This window comes from Artemia sp. Qi Xiang Cuo, chromosome 6 (assembly GCF_049724085.1).
Source record: "Artemia sp. Qi Xiang Cuo chromosome 6, ASM4972408v1, whole genome shotgun sequence".
NCBI classification, from domain to species: domain Eukaryota; kingdom Metazoa; phylum Arthropoda; class Branchiopoda; order Anostraca; family Artemiidae; genus Artemia; species Artemia sp. Qi Xiang Cuo.
In genome coordinates this window covers 33,562,913-33,581,689 of record NC_142799.1, presented here as the reverse complement: position 1 = coordinate 33,581,689, position 18,777 = coordinate 33,562,913, and the positions used below count along the sequence as shown (strand labels likewise).

Below are 18,777 nucleotides of genomic sequence, written 5' to 3'. Positions count from 1 at the left end.
TTGTCTTCGTTTCAATTTTATTTATCATACGGTCTTTTATTAAGCTTTTAATACGACTCTTTACTTTTATGTGGAAAACTTTTTTTCAATTTTATTGAAAAAGCAAATAAATGTATTTTTTCAATTTAAAAAAAATATTTTTTTTAATTGAAAGTAAAGAGCAACATTAAAACGAATAGAAATTATTCCGTATATGAGGGAACTGCCCCTTCCTCAATATCTCGCTCTTTATGCTAGGGTTTTAGTTTTTTTTTCCAATTATTTCAGGACAAGTGCTGAAACGAAAAGGCCGTTTGATTGAATAACAAGCTTTTTTAAAGTACTGAAAAACTTCAGCGTGAAGAGCAAGATATTGAGGAGGGGGCAGCTCCCCACATATATGGAATGATTTCTGTTTGTCTTAAGATTTAATGTTGCACCTTACTTTCAGATGAAAAACTTGTTTTTTTGTATTTGATATATTAAAAAGAGGTATGCTTTGCTGTCTTAAAAAAAAGAAAGCAAAAAGATCTAGACGTAAATAATAAATGCAGCCAGATTTGCTCCCTTTATTTTTGTCTTAGTTGAAATCTCTCGTTCTTGAAGTATTAAGTGGGGTGTCTACATGGCCTTAAATTTTATTGTCCTTGTTTATCGGTTGATCTAGTATACTTACCCATCAAATTTCTTGCAAGTCAGGGAAAACATTGTTTGGTCTGTTTTGGCCTATTTTGAGACAGTAAGAAAACTGTTTATTCCCCTTCGGAAAAAATTTCTTGTGTCTGTTTATATGTCCTGTAGCTTTAGGCAAATCTGAGAAAACAGTATTTGTTGAATCAATTTCAGATATCACATATCACTTATAGCCTGTATTAGTCAGAAACTGGTCAGGCCTTTTTCTGGTGAAGCAATATTTTGACGCTTTTATCCTTTTTCCTAAACATGATATTTGAAGTCTCTGTTCCCTCTTAAAACACATAGAAAGTTTTAACACAATCCCCGTAGTCGTTTCTGATACATTACATATAACTATTTTGACTGATTGGATGAATATACCATGTTTTGGTTTATCTCACTATTTCACCTTGAGCAGATTATAAGTTCCACTGGAGCTGAAAGTGTCGAAGTTGTTTTGATGGATTGGCCCCCTGCATCTCCCTCCCCCAACGTTCCAGAAGTTTCAGTTCGATCTCCCCAAGTCGTTCCCAAGCTGTTGCAGATATTCCCTTTTGATAACCTGGATATATTGCTCCTTTGAATTTATCTCTGCCCCTCCCATAAGTCAAAATTTGTATTTTGAACGTTGGCTCCCAGTACATCTTGAAAATTTGAAATTGATCCCTGAGTTTTTCTTGATATAATCCAGATACGCTATTTGGATTACTTGGTTACATATGGTTTCTAATAGTTTACATAACTATTTCACTGGTAAGATCCTGGTCCAATGGGGTTCATAGTGGCAAAATTTCTTAGCAGATTTTAGGACGTTATAAATGGGTTATTTTGGCCACTGGGCAACACATAGTGTCTTTTGATTTACCTTGCTGCTTAACCGTGAATAGGTGCAGGTCCCATGGCCGTTTGGTGTGCAAAAACCTTTATGTGGGTCTAAGAAAGCATGTTTAGCCTCTCTCTTGAACCCTCTCCCTCAAGATAAAATTTGAGATCCACCCTTCCCACTAACACTCCCTGAAAAATTTCAGCCTGATACCCGAAGCTATTCTTGAGATATTGGAGATACATTATTTTGATAACTTGGTACCACTTAATGTATTTTGATTTAGCCCTGCCTCTCTTCCTTCAAGTCAAAATTCAACGCCCACTTAATCCCTCCCTCTCTCCCCTCACCTTGTCTGATATTTTCAACTTATAACACAAACTATTCCCAAGATGTTGCAAATATGCTATTTTAATGGTCTGGATACGCTTAGTTTCTTTTAATAAAAATATGTTTTTGGAACGGACAGGAATATTTTTAATCCCTTCCCTGTCCCCTGATAGAAAATTTTCTCTTGTCTCTCCTCTTTCCTTTCCCCAATAAAGCCTGAAAGTTTCAATTCTATCCCCCAAAACGTACCTGAGTTATCACAGATAGGCTATTTTGATGACCTGAATGCAAATAGTGTCTTTCGATTTATCTGCATCCCATGTCCTAAGTCAGAAATTTTGGCCAATTTCCGTAACGACATTCATGTCTCGTAATGACAATTAGTCCCGTAACGACATCATGTCGTTACGGGAGGGAGGTGAGTAGAAGAACAGGACACGAGACGGAGGCTGGTTGCCTTCCAATCACTTTGTCCCTTACAGAGAGGTTCTAGAACTTTGAATTTCCAATCGAATGAGGAAAAGCAACTCACAGGTTTCTTTGGTCACCCCTTTCATGCGGAGTGGTTGGTAAAGTAAAATCGGTCGTTTTCAGGGCCTGTTTGTAAATGCAACCTCTGAAGAAACATCAAACAGTTCGTGGAGTCACGAACTGTAAGTAAGGAGCGACTCCACCCAATTGTAACCGAAACTCTAAAAAACGAAATTCTGATAATAATAGATACATCAAAAGAATTGTTTTTTTTTTTATCCTGATTCCAAATATATAAATTCATTAAGTTTAATGGTATTCATCTAAAGCTACGACCCTCAGAAAATTTACTTGATTTTCGAAAAATAGGGAGGGAACACATCAAAAGAATTAAGCAATCTTATGAAAATAACTACAGGAGATTCAGAATATCAGAGAATTCTACTGTAAGGGGGTTCAAGTTCCTGTGTACAAAAATATTAAATTTGGCATTTTTTGCCAGAAGAGAGATCGCTGATGCGTGAATATTACTCCTTTTTTCCCTGGGACGATTGTATCAAACCAATGTTCCTAGAAGATCGGGAGGGGTCCCGTTTGAACGGAAATAAAAAGTTCTGGTGCTCTTGTTAAGCGAGTAAAAAGATTGGGAACAATTAGCATCCTTCCCACGAACCTCCCCCCATGTCATCCGAAAAATTTTGAGATAGCGATTTTTTGGTGGAGACGGGTCCATGGACAGATTTTTTGGTTTGGAGTAATTTTCTGCACAATAAGAAGAATTTCCTTGAATGATTCGAAAATCGGGCATAAATTGAAAAAAAAAAAAAAATCAACTGAAAGCAAGGAACATCATTCTGAAATTAAGAATTTGAATGAGAGTATTCTTAAAGAACTTCAAGACTTCGGCGTACATAGCGAGGTTTAAGGAAGGGGCAGTCCCCTTCATATAAGGAATAATTTCTGTTAATTTTAGGCTACAGTGTTGCTCCTTGCTTTCATTTGATTTTTTTTTTTTTTTTTTTTTTTTTTTTTTAAGTTCCTAAAAAAAATTTCTCTGGGTACCAAGCTCATGAAACTAATATATAATAGCTCTTTTGGGCTCTAATTAAGTATATTTATAATCTCAAAGGCGTAAGGAATACTTAGTTATCTGTTTAATAGGTATTCCAAAATGTCCGATTACAATAAGAATTCCAATGTAAGTCTAAATTTAATGCATTGGCAGAATAAAAGATCCAAGCTGACCTGAATAGTAAATGTGTATTTAAATAATAATTTTTCCTGCCATCATGTTCAAATGAACTCAAGTTGTTTTTAGCCCCCTTAATCGATAGGCTACTTATAAGAAAGTTTATTGATATAATTTTTTGAAATGACTGAGCTCCCTCCCAATCCGGCGATGGATTGGCGATGCTTCTCAGCCATAAATTTCCTTAAGTCGACCGTGCGGCAACTGGGGTCGAACCCTAGACCGCTCATTGCCAGGCAGAGATCAATCCAATATGCCCCCTCAAGACAAATGATAGCACATTTACAAATACAGTTATAAAATAACACTTTTTTATTTTATTTTTTTGAAGTTAGACTACAAAAGTATTTTCAAAGCTGAAAACTCTACTAAATCTTTCGAAAAAGAATTCTGACTGCTTTGTTTTAAGTGTCAAGTCGACACTGTAGTGAGTTCGTTTGGCTTTGTGGAACTGTAGGAAGCACTATCGAATACCGGCGATCCATTATGGTTTATTTGGATTTTGATCGAAGTTAAGGCAACTGATTAAACGATTTCTACTTTTTACAATTATGTTGATTCAGCATGTTGTCAACACTATGCTATCTTTTCTGTGTCTTTAAACTCGAAGTTGACCATTTCAACAATGTCACCAGCTTTGTTTATCACCAGTGGTTTGACAGAAATATCACGCACCGCTCTGAACTTTCCACAGTTGTTCAAGTGCTCATTTTCTAGCCTGAAGAAGTTCCAAATAAACCTTCGGAGTATTTCAAATGTGCCAAAAATGGTTGTAGCGAGTTCAGTGCTTAAAAGTCCTGTTTCACTGAAAGATATTGAAAAGGCCCAATTAAATCGAAGCAAGATATCACTAATGATTGCACCATAATAGTACCAAGGTGAGCTGTATAACAAGTCTTCTCGTAGAAAAATATTCTCGGCCTTGAGGTTTAAGAGACCCCAATCCATTTTCAAATCCCAAATAAGTCCGTATATGCTGGAAAGACACAAAAAAACAATCCATAATGCGTTAAACACCTGGGACTGAGGATGGTAGGGAAAAGCTCCTAGCAAACTAGAAAATATAACGGTGGGAAATGTTGTCGCGTACTTAGCCGCGTTTGCCAAATGAGGGAACTTCTCATTAGAATCCCAATATCGTCGGATGCACTGCGCAAATCTAAACCAAGGCGGCAAACATAGTAACATTAAGTTAATCCACCATACAGTATTCACAACAATATCACAAAATCCTCCTGAACTATACCACTTATTTGATACATAAATGGTGATAAAATCGTCTGTATCTGCGAAAACACGGTTTAAACTCATTAACTGGTCTGCTAGCCAAAAGTCTGCGAATTTTACCTGACAAAATGGTGCCATAATTATTCGTCCAAGGACAGTCCATAACCATTTTTGAGGATTTTTTAGCGTTGGAACTGGAACCACTAAGACAAGTAACTTTATGATAACAAGCATCAGAGGAAATATAAAAGGTGGTATTCCTATAGCTGTTCCATAAAAGAATCCAAGGATACTTAAACACCAACATATGCCAAGCAGCGTTGATAGAATGTACAGGTGTTTGGCCAAAAAATTGCTTCTGGGGTCCAACTCAAATATTAAAACGTGATTTATTCCATTTTTTCTCCATGCTGCCAAGTTTACACCAATGAGACATAGGCTCAAAGTAATCCAAAATGGTCCTCTATAAAGTCTTAAAAATATATTCCAGTTGTGTTCATTATTGAATGATGATTTTTCATCATTAATTTTTCGTTGACCAAAATAATAACTACTGTTGCTGCTATTACATCCCTCTTGATTTATAGGGTTTGGTGTCTGAAAATTGATAAAGGGAAACAAGCAAATCTCAAGGAAAAGTAAAATAAAGATACCAAGGAAAAACCCCACTGTAAATATTGACCATTGCGTTTTCTGCACGCCTAGTGGAGGGACTCGTAATCGCTTCATTGCACGATGTCTGTCTCCACTTTCAAATTCTCGAGTATAAAGCTCTTCGATTTCTTTTATAATTAAGTCCACTTTCTTATCTGTGTGAAAGTCTGCTTTTGCTACATTCTCTATTTGCCATTTATTGCCATTATCTGTTTGCAGAATTTTGTCATGCTTTTTGAGGATTTTTCGAAATCCGGTAAAGTTTAAAGCTTGATAATTTTTCAATAGAATTAGACTGAGGTAGAATTCACTGTAAGCTAATTTCAAATCTTTTGTTTTTCTTTTCGGCCTTTTTAATGAACCAAAGCGTCCAGTTCGACCACTTACTGCATCTTTTGCAATTTCAAGGTCTGTTAATAAACTGTTTTGCTTTCTAATAGCTTCTGCTAGCTTTTCTTTAAAAAACGAAGTGACTTTTTTCAACTCCTTCTCGCAGAAGGGTATAAACTCTTCATCAAATACAGTTTTCATGCTATTTATTGGTCTTTCTGATATTTCAGCCTCAGTTTTGACTCTAGATAACATTTTCTTCATCTGTTCATAGTTGATATATTGTGTGCGCCATTCAGGAGTGCAGTTGGCTTTCAGATGCTGTTGAAATTTCATTTCTTGCCTTGAAAACAAAAGTTGGTGAGACAAATATTGGGAACTATTTTTGGGACTAGACCATATCGTCTAACTTTAAGCCCAACGGACATCAAATTTTATTCTTTTGCTTAGAACAGTTATTTGTTCAGTGATTAAAATGAAAAAAAAAAAACATAAAAACTGGTATAAAAACTTGAATTTCGTCTTGGAAATGTTTACTTGTTTCTGAGTTTTGTTTTTTTTCTCTTTTTTTTATTCTTTTTTTTTGGTACCTTAGTTTGTGAGAGCAAACAACTTAAATATATAAATATTTCTTGTGGCGCTTAGAGTGTTTTGGAGCCAAACTGACTAATTCATTAAACCAACAACCTGGGAAATTCAAATTGAAGACCAAACTAACTGGATCGGGAAATATCCAGGACCTCTTATTTTGCTTTTGTCTATGTAGTCAAGAATAGGAATCGCTATCCTTCATCTGAAGGACTAATTAAGTGATTAGGGAAATATTCAGGACATCTTATTTTGCTTATGTAAGTAGTAAATGCCTTTCGAATACGAAACTAACACCAAACATGGAAGAAAATTGGAGTAGGGACAGAATATTATCCCTATAACCCAGAGGTAGATCTAAAAATAGCTTATGATGATAACGGGAGACCAAATAAGGACTCACTATGAATATTTTCTGCCAAAGTGTTAGAATGCGTTATGACAGAAATTCTATTTTTAATAAAGTTTCCTTTAGATTGAAGTGTATAAGTAAAATGTACATCTGTAATAATGTAACAGTTCAATTTTAATTACTGAACAATAACCGAGAACAATAACTAGAGTTTTATAAACTATTACATATTCATCCTATTTAATTTCATCACCATTAACCAAACTTGACTTCTGTCGTGTTATATATATATATATATATATATATATATATATATATATATATATATATATATATATATATATATATATATATATATATATATATATATATATATATATATATATATATATATATATATATATATATATATATATATATATATATATATATATATATATATATATATATATATATATATATATATATATATATATATATATATATATATATATATATATATATATATATATATATATATATATATATATATATATATATATATATATATATATATATATATATATATATATATATATATATATATATATATATATATATATATATATATATATATATATATATATATATATACATATATATATATACTGCATAAGTACCATGTTTCCTTCAGAAAAGCCTAGTGAACAGAATGACACCAAAAAGCCATAAAACAGTATAAAATTTTGTAGATATTATAGAAATTATGTTTCTAAAACCAGGGCCAATGAAAAACAGAGAAGGTTAAAACTCAGAATTAAGGGGGGATACAATGTCAAATTTAGATAGCTAGGTAGGCTATAGACCCATCATATAGCCTTCAAAATGTTATAAGCTCTAGAAACAAGGGATATATAGATATGAAAGCTTGATAACACACTCCCAGCATAAATGCTAACTTAGAATTAAGCTATTTTAGGCCCTAGATTCTTTCCAGAGTTTCTTTTAGGCCAACATCAGGTATTTTTCAAGAACACTAGAAACCCCTTATAGAATTTTACCATATTTGGAATTAAAGTTTGCATTAAGCACCATTTTCATTGTTAGCTAGGCTAGCCTAGGCCTAGCAAATTAATATGATCAAAGAAAAAGGTACCTAGCTTACGTTTTTTTAGGGGTTTAAGAGGGAAAAAGGTACTTAGGTTACGTTAGGTATTTAATATATGCTATGTTTACTTATATCTTAATTGATTATTTAATTATAAATAAATTTACATTGTATAATCGGTTAACAACATTGTCGAGATTCTCCGTAATATCAACTGCTTATTGTTCAGTAATTAAAATTAAACTGTTACATTATTTACAGATGTACATTTTACTTATACACTTCAATCTAAAGGAAACTTGATTAAAAATAGAATTTCTGTCATAACGCTATTCTAACACTTTGGTAGAAAATATTCATAGTGAGTCCTTATTTGGACTCCCGTTATCATCATAGGCTATTTTTGGATCTAGCTCTGGAGTATGATCCAGAGTCTTCCAGAGTCTATGGCCCTGCTCCAATTGTCTTCCATATTTGGTGTTAGTTTCGTACTCGAAAGGCTTTTAGTACTTATATAGTCAAGTATAGGAATAGTTAAAAATTATGAATATTTTAGTATTAAGCAATCAATATTTGTTGTAAAGTCACCAAATAGGCCAAACTCAAAACGAACAGGGTTGAAATGAATAATCAACTTAACTTAAAATCCGGGAGTATTACCTTAAATAAGTGCTGGGCTGTCCCACTCCTCAAACCCCTATGAAGGCTATTGTAAATTGCACTCTAAACGGAACAGCCTGCTTCAAAAAATTCCAATGGACACTTTAGAAATTATGTATATCAGTAGGAAAAAATAGTAGCAAAAAAAGAGTGTCGGGCTTAAATATCAAAACTAAATTAATTGTGACAAATGTATTTGCTCTAAAAGTTTTATTTCCCGGAAACTTGATGTAGTGTTTTTATATTTTGTTTTTTCGAAAAAAAAAAGACTGTTGAAATTATATTTTGTTTTTATCAGAGTGCAAACGACGCTGTAGCCCAATAATCAATAAGTTTTGTCTGTTATAAGTTTAATTCATTATTCATTTCAGTTTTTGTTCCTTTTAGGATTCCTCTGTTCGTTCATTTTGATCTCTGACCATTAAGTTTGACGCATTGCAAGGATTTTATTCTACCAATCTTAGGATTTTTTACCCTAGGCTTAGTTTGAAAAGAATTTTTTATATAAAGTTTTGCAAAACCAAAAATATTGTTTCTTTTGCCGAATTTTTGCATAGGAACTAAAATATGGCATTGCAGTCAGGGTTGCCACCTGTAGCACAAAAGTGATATTTTAGCACTTTTATATTGCGTGTAGCACTATAGCACGTGCTCAGGGTTGTCATCTGTACCACAAAAGTGCTATTTTAACACTATTACAGCAATTTTTTTTACTGCAGCACCGAAAATCGCTGTTTAGCACGCCTATTTGGGCAATTGTAGCACTTTAGGAACTGACCGTGGTGGCAACACTGATTGCAGTGTTCGAGGGCCAAAGAATTAAGGGCTGTAGTTTGAGCCCTCTATTGATATAGATTGAAAATCCTGTTTTGACCTGGATTTCAACAAATTGTAATAAGTCGTTCACCTCTTGAAATATTTACTTAACATTTTGGGATTTTTCAATGTCTATATTAAGATTCTACGCCGTATTATGGTATATCAAATTCTATATCATTGTATATCATAGTTTATATAGTATATCAATTCTATAATTGCCTTTGATTCGTAATCACAAAGCTCGAAAGTCCTTATACAACAATTTTGGAGAGTTCCAAAGCTATTTATGAATTATCCTCAGTATAATTACGATTTAAGGCATTCATCCTACCATTTGAATGGCTTTTTATAGTCATCATTTCTTCATTTAGGACCATTTGCTTAATAATCCCTGGTCTAATTGTGAGCTGAAATAGGTATACCACATTTATTTGTACGAAGTTGGGAGTAGGGTATTGGAAAGAGGTACACATGTCTTAAGGCCCTAATTTAAGTACTCCAGTAACACAGATTCTAAGCCTGTGATTCCCAACGTGGGGTGCAGGCCCCACCGATGGGACATTGCAGTATTTTGGTGGACCATGGGCAGGAAGTGTACCCTTCGGTTGACTATACTTTAGAGCCTTAATTTTGAAAAAAACAACAATTTTTCATATGAATAACGTCACATTTATATGCATTTAGAGAGCAAAAAGGATACATGATAGTATTACAATGACGTCTTACATTGTATAAACAGTGTTGTATTTCGACAAGATTTTTCATTAGAATAAAATATGAATAGAGGACGGCCCGAAAAAAGATGCCAAGTTATAAGCTTCCTTCAGTTGAAAACACATAAAATTTTGAATAACAAAATTTAAATATTACGAAGGGGAATCACGATTTTTAGAAATGCCTAGGTGGGGCATGGCCCAAAATTGGTTGGGAACCACTCTTCTAAGTCCTTGTATGAATCTGATTTTAAAAAGGTGTGACGTGTCTATCATTTTTGAAATATGTGTTTGGTTGCCTTTGGATTTTGGACTTGTATTCGAAAGTATTAGCTTCATGTTTTTGATCATTCAGCTGAGAAGTTCTTAATTGCAAACTTTGGTTGAAACCTGACCTCATGTGTCAGATATACCTATGCTTAATAGGCTCCGGTGTTGGACTTCTGTTTTGCAACATTAGTCTCAAATTTGGAAATAGAGAGGTTGATTTGGGGCTATAATATTGTAACTTAGCCTTGGATTTTTAGTCAAGAACTTCAAAATCTCTGAAATACCAACTGTGGTGAAATTTAATCACCAGTTTTGGAAATTTTGGAGGGGTCACGGGAACATACCTAGAAAATTATCGGTACTTCGCGTACCAACTGTGCTACCATGTATCTGTGAAGTAAGTGTTATTAGTATAATTTGGGGCCCATGTCCCTCTCGATGTCGCCTTGCCCCATGTGATTTGCTGCCTGAGCCGTTTTTTGGAGCCTCGATCGTTCTGATAAATGACTATCTTGGAATTTTCGCATGATGCCATTTGCAGATGTGAAGAGGATCGCATTGAGCTTTGGAGAGGACACAAGTAGCCCTTTGACATGTTTTGGCTCTGGAACTTATACCAGAAAGCCGAAAAAAACAAACACAAACACATATTGGGAACACATGCCTTCTTTGAAAGTCAAAGTATTTGGTTGATTATGATTAGATAAGCTTTTAATATGATTTGATGCCAAAAGTTTCGTATGTTATTATACTTGTATTTATGGTTTCAAGAAACCACACCTGTATAAAGTTTATACCTTCTATCTACATTAAACCTATAATAAATTTAAATTTACTAAGGATCAATTGGAGTCCCCTCTTAATATATGTGTATGTACCTCCCACCCACTGTAGGTTTTTTTTACAGTATGCTAAACTAGGCACAATCTGAAATTAAATCCAAAAATATACTTTTGGATGGGATCCTATCCTCGCCCTAAAATTTTTTAACCTACCCTTCCTACTCTCCCAAAATTACGGCAGTGTGCACCTATAATATTTATCATGCCTCCTATAAAACAAAACTTACCTAGTGTTTAATTTTGGAAAAACAAGTCAAATTGTTTCCTAGCTCTTCTCTGTATGACTTCTGTTTCTTAACTACTGAAGTTTATAATGGCCATAAATTCATAACCGTGTCCAAACGATTTAAATTATCTATACAATTATCTTAAACCTCTCAGAGTAATCTCCAGTAGGTACATGGTAAATCGCTTAATTTGTTTTTATTGTTTTTCTTTAATACCTGTCTTTGCTTTGACACTAGGTAAATCAAATCCTACCATTTGTAATGTTTACTCATTTGATACTTACGTTATTTACGTGGATCTTTTATCCTTACGCTTGTTATTTATTTGGATTGCTTAACCATAGACACTGTTTGCTCTTGCTTTATGTTTCAATCTAAAGTGATTTTCATATATGTTGGGTAAAGAATTAAAAAAACAATTTGTTAATCTGTGTTGTAATTGTAATCTTGTAGCCCTATAAAATGGGCTACAGTTAAAGAAATCGATTCTATGTGTGCTGTGCAAGAAAAACATTATTTTTAATCTAGTTGCCCTGTCACATTTTATTGTATTAAACGTTAAAGTGTAAAGGCTTTGAACTACTGAGAGGAGTGAATAACAATTGATGGAATAAACTAGAAGATGGCTCGAAAAAAAAAAATTAACGTGGGATTTTCCTTCTTCTTTTTTCTGAAGATCAGAAGCCTCGCTTGCTCTATTTTAAAATTTATGTATGCGTTCAGAATTAATATTTGTACTTATTGCACATGAAAATGTTGCCATCTCTAAAGTTGTGGAATAAATTGTATTATAAATAAAATCAGGGCTTGGATTTTTACTGTATATCCTCCATTGTTTGCATTAAATTTGATCTACGGCCGAAGAAAGAGTCGGAACAACTGATCTTGTAACGCAACTGTCCAATATTAAACTGGACTTCTTATGCGAAGTCCCTGTCAAGTGTTGCAGCAACTGCTACACGTGAGTCACAACTGCAGATTAGCACACAAAAGGGAAAACCCAAGCTGTGTACTGATAGACAAAGCTAGAGTTTCTGTTTCTAATACCAACAAAATTAAATTGAAATGTAATACGGCCTCCTAATGTTTACGGATGATCTTCCCTTAAAGAGGTCCGATTGATCAGCAACACCTGAAATTGTACCTCTTGCTGTGGATTAGGTTCTCTTGAATGATTTCTGTCAGCTTGCCTATTGGATTTAACAGGTAAATGGATATTTTTACCCCAACTCCTCAAAGGACTTGGATCAGGTGTAGATCATAAAAAGCTCAATTTTCACCTTCTCACCAGGTTTGGTTGGGATTTGATATCCTCATTCAGTAGATACCCTCATGGCTAGAATTTAAGGATCTTCTATCATATTCTCACCCGCAGATAGGATCAGAGCTAAGCTGAAAATGCTTAACGAAGACATTAACTGTTGCAAATAAATAAGTTTGGTAGAGATATGACAACCCCTTTTAGTGGATGCTCTGATGACTAGAATTTACGTTCCTACCCATGCAGAGGTGGAATTTGTTCCAGGCCCCTAAAAAGTACAACTGAGATGCTGAAGTATGCCATCCCCAGAGGAATATTTATTTAACCTTTAGTCCATAATGCAGTCCAAATAGACCTTTCGACCATCTTGAACAAAATGGCTATACAAAATTTTGATCAGATGTCTTTGGGGGTTATGGAAGGAGGGGCTGGAAAAGGAATGGAAGGAGTTCTAGCTGCCCTCATATTAATTTTTGAATCTTCAAAACCTCACGCTTTTTGGAAGCTTTAATTTCCAATAAAACGGACTCCCTCCGAAGTTTCTACGATTACTCCCTGCTTTCGTGCGAAGTGGCCTGGGGAGAAGAAAAGAAATATACAAGAAAGATACTCTGCTCTTTACTTAGTCAGTGCTACTGCTCTGTCTATAATTAGGTCACCTTGCCTCAGGGCAGGGTCAATCATGTTGCCCCTAGGACCTGGGCTTTTGGAAACTTATGATTGTTCTGGGGAAAATGGGTGGTTTTGGATCACTGCTATGTTTGGTTCTGAGGTATACTGGGTGGTTGGACGTCCCCTGATCTATGGTTCACTGTAAAAGGTGCTATTAAATATGTCATTAAAATATGAAAAATACCAGTAAAATATGTTAAATACTTAAATTATGTAAAATAGGTAAAATACCAATTTTACAGGGGTCTGTAAAATTACAGTAAAATATGTAAAAATGCCCAATTCTACCATGACCAATTTCAACACTACTCCTCATCAGAAAAACACACTATAAAATTCTGAAGACAACTTAAAAAGAAGTTCTAAATGTTTACTTATATCATTCCTAAAAGCACTTCACTTTACCCCCACATCCCTTCTAACGTTCAAAGATTTAGCTCAAATTATATATTCTCTATGCATTTTTCTTTTCCTTGATTCATTGCTTCGCTTCTTTGCTTTTATATTTATTTTAAGAAAAGAGTGATGTATGGAAAATGTATGAAGAATATATAATTTAGGTTACATATTTGCACATTAGGAGATCTGGGGGGGGGAGGAAAGCAAAGTGTTTTTAGGAATTATGGATGTAAGTATTTTTTTTTTCAAATTTATTTTTAGAATTTCATAGTGTTTCCTTCTGAGGAGAAATGATTACAACTAATAGGTTTAAACTTTAGGCTATAGGTGCAACTGGTGTAATCTATTTTCATTTTTTTAGCATCTTTCCTTTAGAAGTGGCTAACCACTAAATATATAGCAAATTGGCCAACCACTTAAAATTTACTAAAGGCTATGTTTTGTTTAAGTATGGTCAACCATCAGCCAAGCAAATCTACCAGTTTAACTGCTGAAATGGTGGTTAGTCGCCTAATTACCGGGCATCTTACCCTGATTATGCTTATTTTAAAGCAGGTCAAGGCTACTTTTCAAATTTTATATAAGCCTAGGATTGGGACTATTGAGAAGGAAACAGTTCTTACTTTATAATATACGGGAAAATTGCAATTAACAAATTTTGAAAGCAACTCTAACTCACGATATCTCCGTATCCAATGATGGATGACAGTCCCTCCCTACTCTTCTCTGTTTAATTTTCTACATTCTTTAATTGTTTATTGTGAGGCCAGGGGAAATAGAAATAATCATAAATTTGGGGAGATACGTCACCATTATACGTACTTCGCCTATGGTACTCAGTGTCCATATCCCCAATAATTTGAACTGTTTTTCTAATGATAAACTTTATTTGATTATGTAAATAAGAAAACCATAAACAACCAAAACCAAGTCTTTATCACTTTTTATCTTTATCACTTTATCACTTTATCACTTTATCACATTTATGCGCAAATTAGAGAATCTTATTTGTTTGTTTAACACTTTCGAGTCTTGGTTTTTTAATCCGCGGTCTGCTTATTTCATGAACAAAGTTCATTATCAGTGATAAAACTTTTTATTGCTTTTATTTTCTTTCAAGTTGATTTTATGCAATACATAGAGTTTGAAACAGAACTTTCTCTATGAAAAAATCTCTCTTAGAACTAAGAATTATTAAATTAATTTGGAATTAAGGGATTTCTGTTTGCCTCATTAAATGACCAGCCGTGCACCTTCCACAAGTTTCTAGATTCTTCTTTTTTTTCATCTGCGATGTTTGTGTCTTTGATTAGGGAAAGAAAAAGTAGAAACTGCTTTTATATATATTTTCTAAAATGAAATACTTCTAGAAAAGAGAGGTGATTTTTATTATTTCTAGTAATTGTCATAATTTGTTGGGGAATTAGCTAGCTAAATTTTCCAGAATATACTGCTTGCTAGTTTCGAGCAAACGGTCACCACCGTTAAATTAATTGTAACTTTAAAATTTTGCTTGCACCCATTATAATCGTAATTCGTTTGTACCAGCTTTACAATATTAAAATAGAGGAGTGAATAGAAAGGCAAAAAGAAACTATACATGAACATACTAAACATAGATGCAGTTCGGAGAAAAGAAATAATACCTTCTCTGTGCTTTTGAAATTTTGTCGATACCTATATTTCTGGACTAAATAGGGTTATAGAAACCGCTTTCTAATGCAAACTTCATTTATTTTATTTCCATGATTTTGTTTGCTATTAACGAAAGAGAGTAAAAAATCTGCTCCTACTTGTATGCCATGCGATCAAATAATGATGATGCTTAATTTCATTTTTATTAGAGGCCAATTTCTTTGTTTGTTATGTGCATTCGAAAGGAACACATACATTGTTTAGCCTTTTTCTACCAAACCTATTTTTAATTTAGGTATCTTATTGTTGGAGGAAGGGATCAACAACAAAATGAACTAGTGGTGAAAAGACATTTGAAGCAAGGTGATATCTATTTCCACGCTGATGTTCACGGGGCCAGCAGCATTGTAGTGAAAAACCCCAGTGGTCAGCCATTACCTCCTAGAACTATTCAAGAAGCAGCTTTGATGTCTGTTTGTTATAGGTTGGTTTTAAAGTAATCTTTAGGCATATCGTCGTAATTTTATACAAATCTAATCTGCGTTTATGGAAAACCATGAATACCGGTTATTATTTAAGTGATTTTTTTCTAATGATTTCGTATATATATATATATATATATATATATATATATATATATATATATATATATATATATATATATATATATATATATATATATATATATATATATATATATATATATATATATATATATATATATATATATATATATATATATATATATATATATATATATATATATATATATATATATATATATATATATATATATATATATATATATATATATGTATGTATGTATGTATGTATGTAAAAGCGGTGGAGGCCCCATGATAGAAAGGTAATTTTATAGAGTGAAACCAACCAAATAAGGGGGTCAGATTAGCCGTCCCCTGTCAGCACTTAACTTTACGCTCACTTTTGAGGATATAATCAAATGGTCAAGTTCCCTTGCTCCTGCCTAGCTCTAATCACTAGATTAAAGGGATTTTGAGCTAGATTTTTTTTCTAAAGATTACAAAAAAAAATTGGGTTCAATTTCTCTAAATTTGTTTTTAATATTTTTGAAATAAAAATATATCAAACTATTTAAGATTGTTGGATAAAACATGATATATTTGAGATAATAGTAGATTTTCTTGTCCTTGATCACTATTTTGGGGAAAATCGTGGCTCTGGAACTCTTATGCTTACTTTTTTAAGAAGTGAAAATTATATTTAATTTTCAACATTGTACTTTCTGTAAGTAGTGAAAATGGCTGTAGAGACTTAACTTTGGGACATAAATAAATTGGACACAGAAACTTGAACCGATTGAAAGTAAAAGAAAAAAACACAAAATAAATTCGTATGCCACCAGGCATGTGCGCTGTTTTGTGACATTTATTTATGTACGTGTTATAAATAAAAATATTCTACTCTTCTACTCTAAACGAAGCGCTTAACTATTACTTTATTTTCCTCTATTTTCTGCTTTGCAGCGCTATTTTGTTGGCCTGTAGGGAGCTCTACTATCACTGCGAGTTTCTAAGTAGTAGCTTAAGCAGAATTCACCTTAAGGGATTAGCAAGATGTTTCCTCTTCGGGGTGCGCTCAAAAAGAAATGGAGATTATTTAAATTTCTTAATGGACTGTATTGACCCTTAAATGTTGTTTTCAGTAGATTGTTTTTTGTGATGTACGCGTGAGCCTTCACGAATATTTATTGCACAGTTTGCAGTACTTTTAAAAACTGAAGACCCATAATTTTTTCGACCTTCCATTCTAAAGAGTACAAAAACTATTGTTTTTCTCATTGTCTCCAATTGTTCAACGATATTTCTCTAGTTTTTTTTTTTTTTTGCAGGTTCTCTCAATCAAAGTATGCTTACGTTATTTGGAAGAATTCATGAGAAAATAATTACCTTTCGGGTTAAAACTTTGAAAGTGTCAAAATTGCCTCAAATTTATAAAAAATCAAAACTCTGGCACTGTTACCAACTAAGCAAAGACATCCACTAGGTTCCTCACTTTTCACAAAATTCGGAATTTTTCAACTTATCTCATGATGATGTTTATTTAGTTTTTAATTGCAGTTTAGTAATTATTTTGAAATCATACCAAGTAATTAATAGATAATTTTAACAGCTTGCACATATAGGCGTTTTATGCGCTGTTTACAAAATTTGGAAATTAAATTAAGCTTTTTCGAAGGACCTACTGTACTATTTTACTGTATGTCGCATGAAATTATTTGATTTCTCAATAAACGTCAAGTCTCCTTCAAACTGAAATCGTGCAATACTTTGCATCTGCTGGATTGAATGTGCGAAACTAAAACTCGTTTGAAGACAGTTCCATTTTAACTTTCGAAATGGAAAATTTTAATCCGATTCTGAGGATGGGCATGCATGTCGTTTAAAAATTAAGAATGAAGACAGGTGTAAACTTTAAAATTAGCGGAAACTCCAATTGAGTTTGACTCAAATTCTCATTTATAAAGAAGTAAAACTTTAATTGAAATTTGAATTGATATTTTATAATTATTTGCAGCATGTGTCTTAGAAATTTTTTTTATGTCATATGTTGTGCTCTAATCGTCGGATTCCCTTATTTTTAAGGCTGGTAGAGTTAAGATACTTTTCTCGTGGTATCCACAATACTAACAATTAGGTTTTTAAACAATGACTAATGTTAAAATTTTCTTTTTTACTCTTTCGACTAATCTCAATTGGGATAAACGTGTCCGTAGCATTACTAAGGGAGCAAACTGTGATCCATAACTATTCAAGTTGAAATTAAGCTTTAGTTCTTACAATTTTTATTTCCTATATGTTTCTGGGCATCATTGTGTTTATTTTAGAACATGCTTGTTATGCTTGGCTTTATCGCATCACTGGAGAAATCAGTGATGGAATCGAGTATAATAACCGATAAAGGAGTCCCTGACATTATTTTGAAGGAGGTCCATCTCCCCGCCATTGGTTTACTAAAAAAGGCTAATATTGCTATAATTAAAACTAAATGAAAATGTTGAAAAATGCGTACCATAATTAAAAAAAAAAAAAAGACAGTGATTCCATTTTAACTATAAATGGAAAGGACCTAGGGTCCAAGAAATTATTTTCTATTAGTGCTAGTATAAGAAAAATTTGGCATACCCTATTTTTGTGCTTTGATCTTAATGTGACGGCGAATCACGTACATTGAGGCTTTTCTTTAAACCTCACAACACCGACAGAATACGGCTTTAAATAGCTAAAGCATAACCAGTGCTAAAATGTAACCTGATCTACTCTAGGGAGAATATATTCAGTAAAATCTAGACGGGAACCTTAAGTGAAATTATTAAGAATGTCCCTCGAATTTACCCTTTTCTTCCATTTAGTGATCCCTGTCCTTTGTTTGTGTTTGTTTTTTAATTATTCATTTTTATCTGTTATTCAGTTTGATTGTTTTGAAATTCCTCTTGTTAACTTATCTTTGACCATTCTTCTCGTGACGTATTATT

General features: G+C 33.2%; 2 protein-coding genes across 6 annotated transcripts in view; one reads left to right on the top strand and one right to left on the bottom strand.

The window, feature by feature from the left end:
• The window catches only part of Clbn (Nuclear export mediator factor NEMF homolog Clbn), a 136,824-nt gene that overhangs the window by 83,635 nt on the left and 34,412 nt on the right, over window positions 1–18,777 (top strand). The window contains exon 11 of the mRNA XM_089090664.1: window positions 15,559–15,747. Coding sequence (XP_088946790.1) covers window positions 15,559–15,747 — 189 coding nt within the window. The remainder of the gene's footprint in view (window positions 1–15,558; window positions 15,748–18,777) is intronic.
• LOC148951147 (solute carrier family 53 member 1-like) lies at window positions 3,828–17,254 on the bottom strand. 5 transcript variants are annotated; one of them, XM_089090668.1, is made up of 2 exons: window positions 17,192–17,254; window positions 3,828–6,081 (listed from the first exon to the last, which is right to left on the bottom strand). In XM_089090668.1, exon 2 carries the CDS (start codon window positions 6,072–6,074, stop codon window positions 4,104–4,106), a length of 1,971 nt encoding a protein of 656 aa, XP_088946794.1. In that variant the 5' UTR covers window positions 6,075–6,081; window positions 17,192–17,254; the 3' UTR covers window positions 3,828–4,103. The 5 variants fall into 5 exon arrangements, with proteins under 5 accessions (XP_088946794.1, XP_088946796.1, XP_088946795.1 ...); XM_089090670.1 differs by lacking the exon at window positions 17,192–17,254 and adding an exon at window positions 14,451–14,470; XM_089090669.1 differs by lacking the exon at window positions 17,192–17,254 and adding an exon at window positions 14,439–14,456.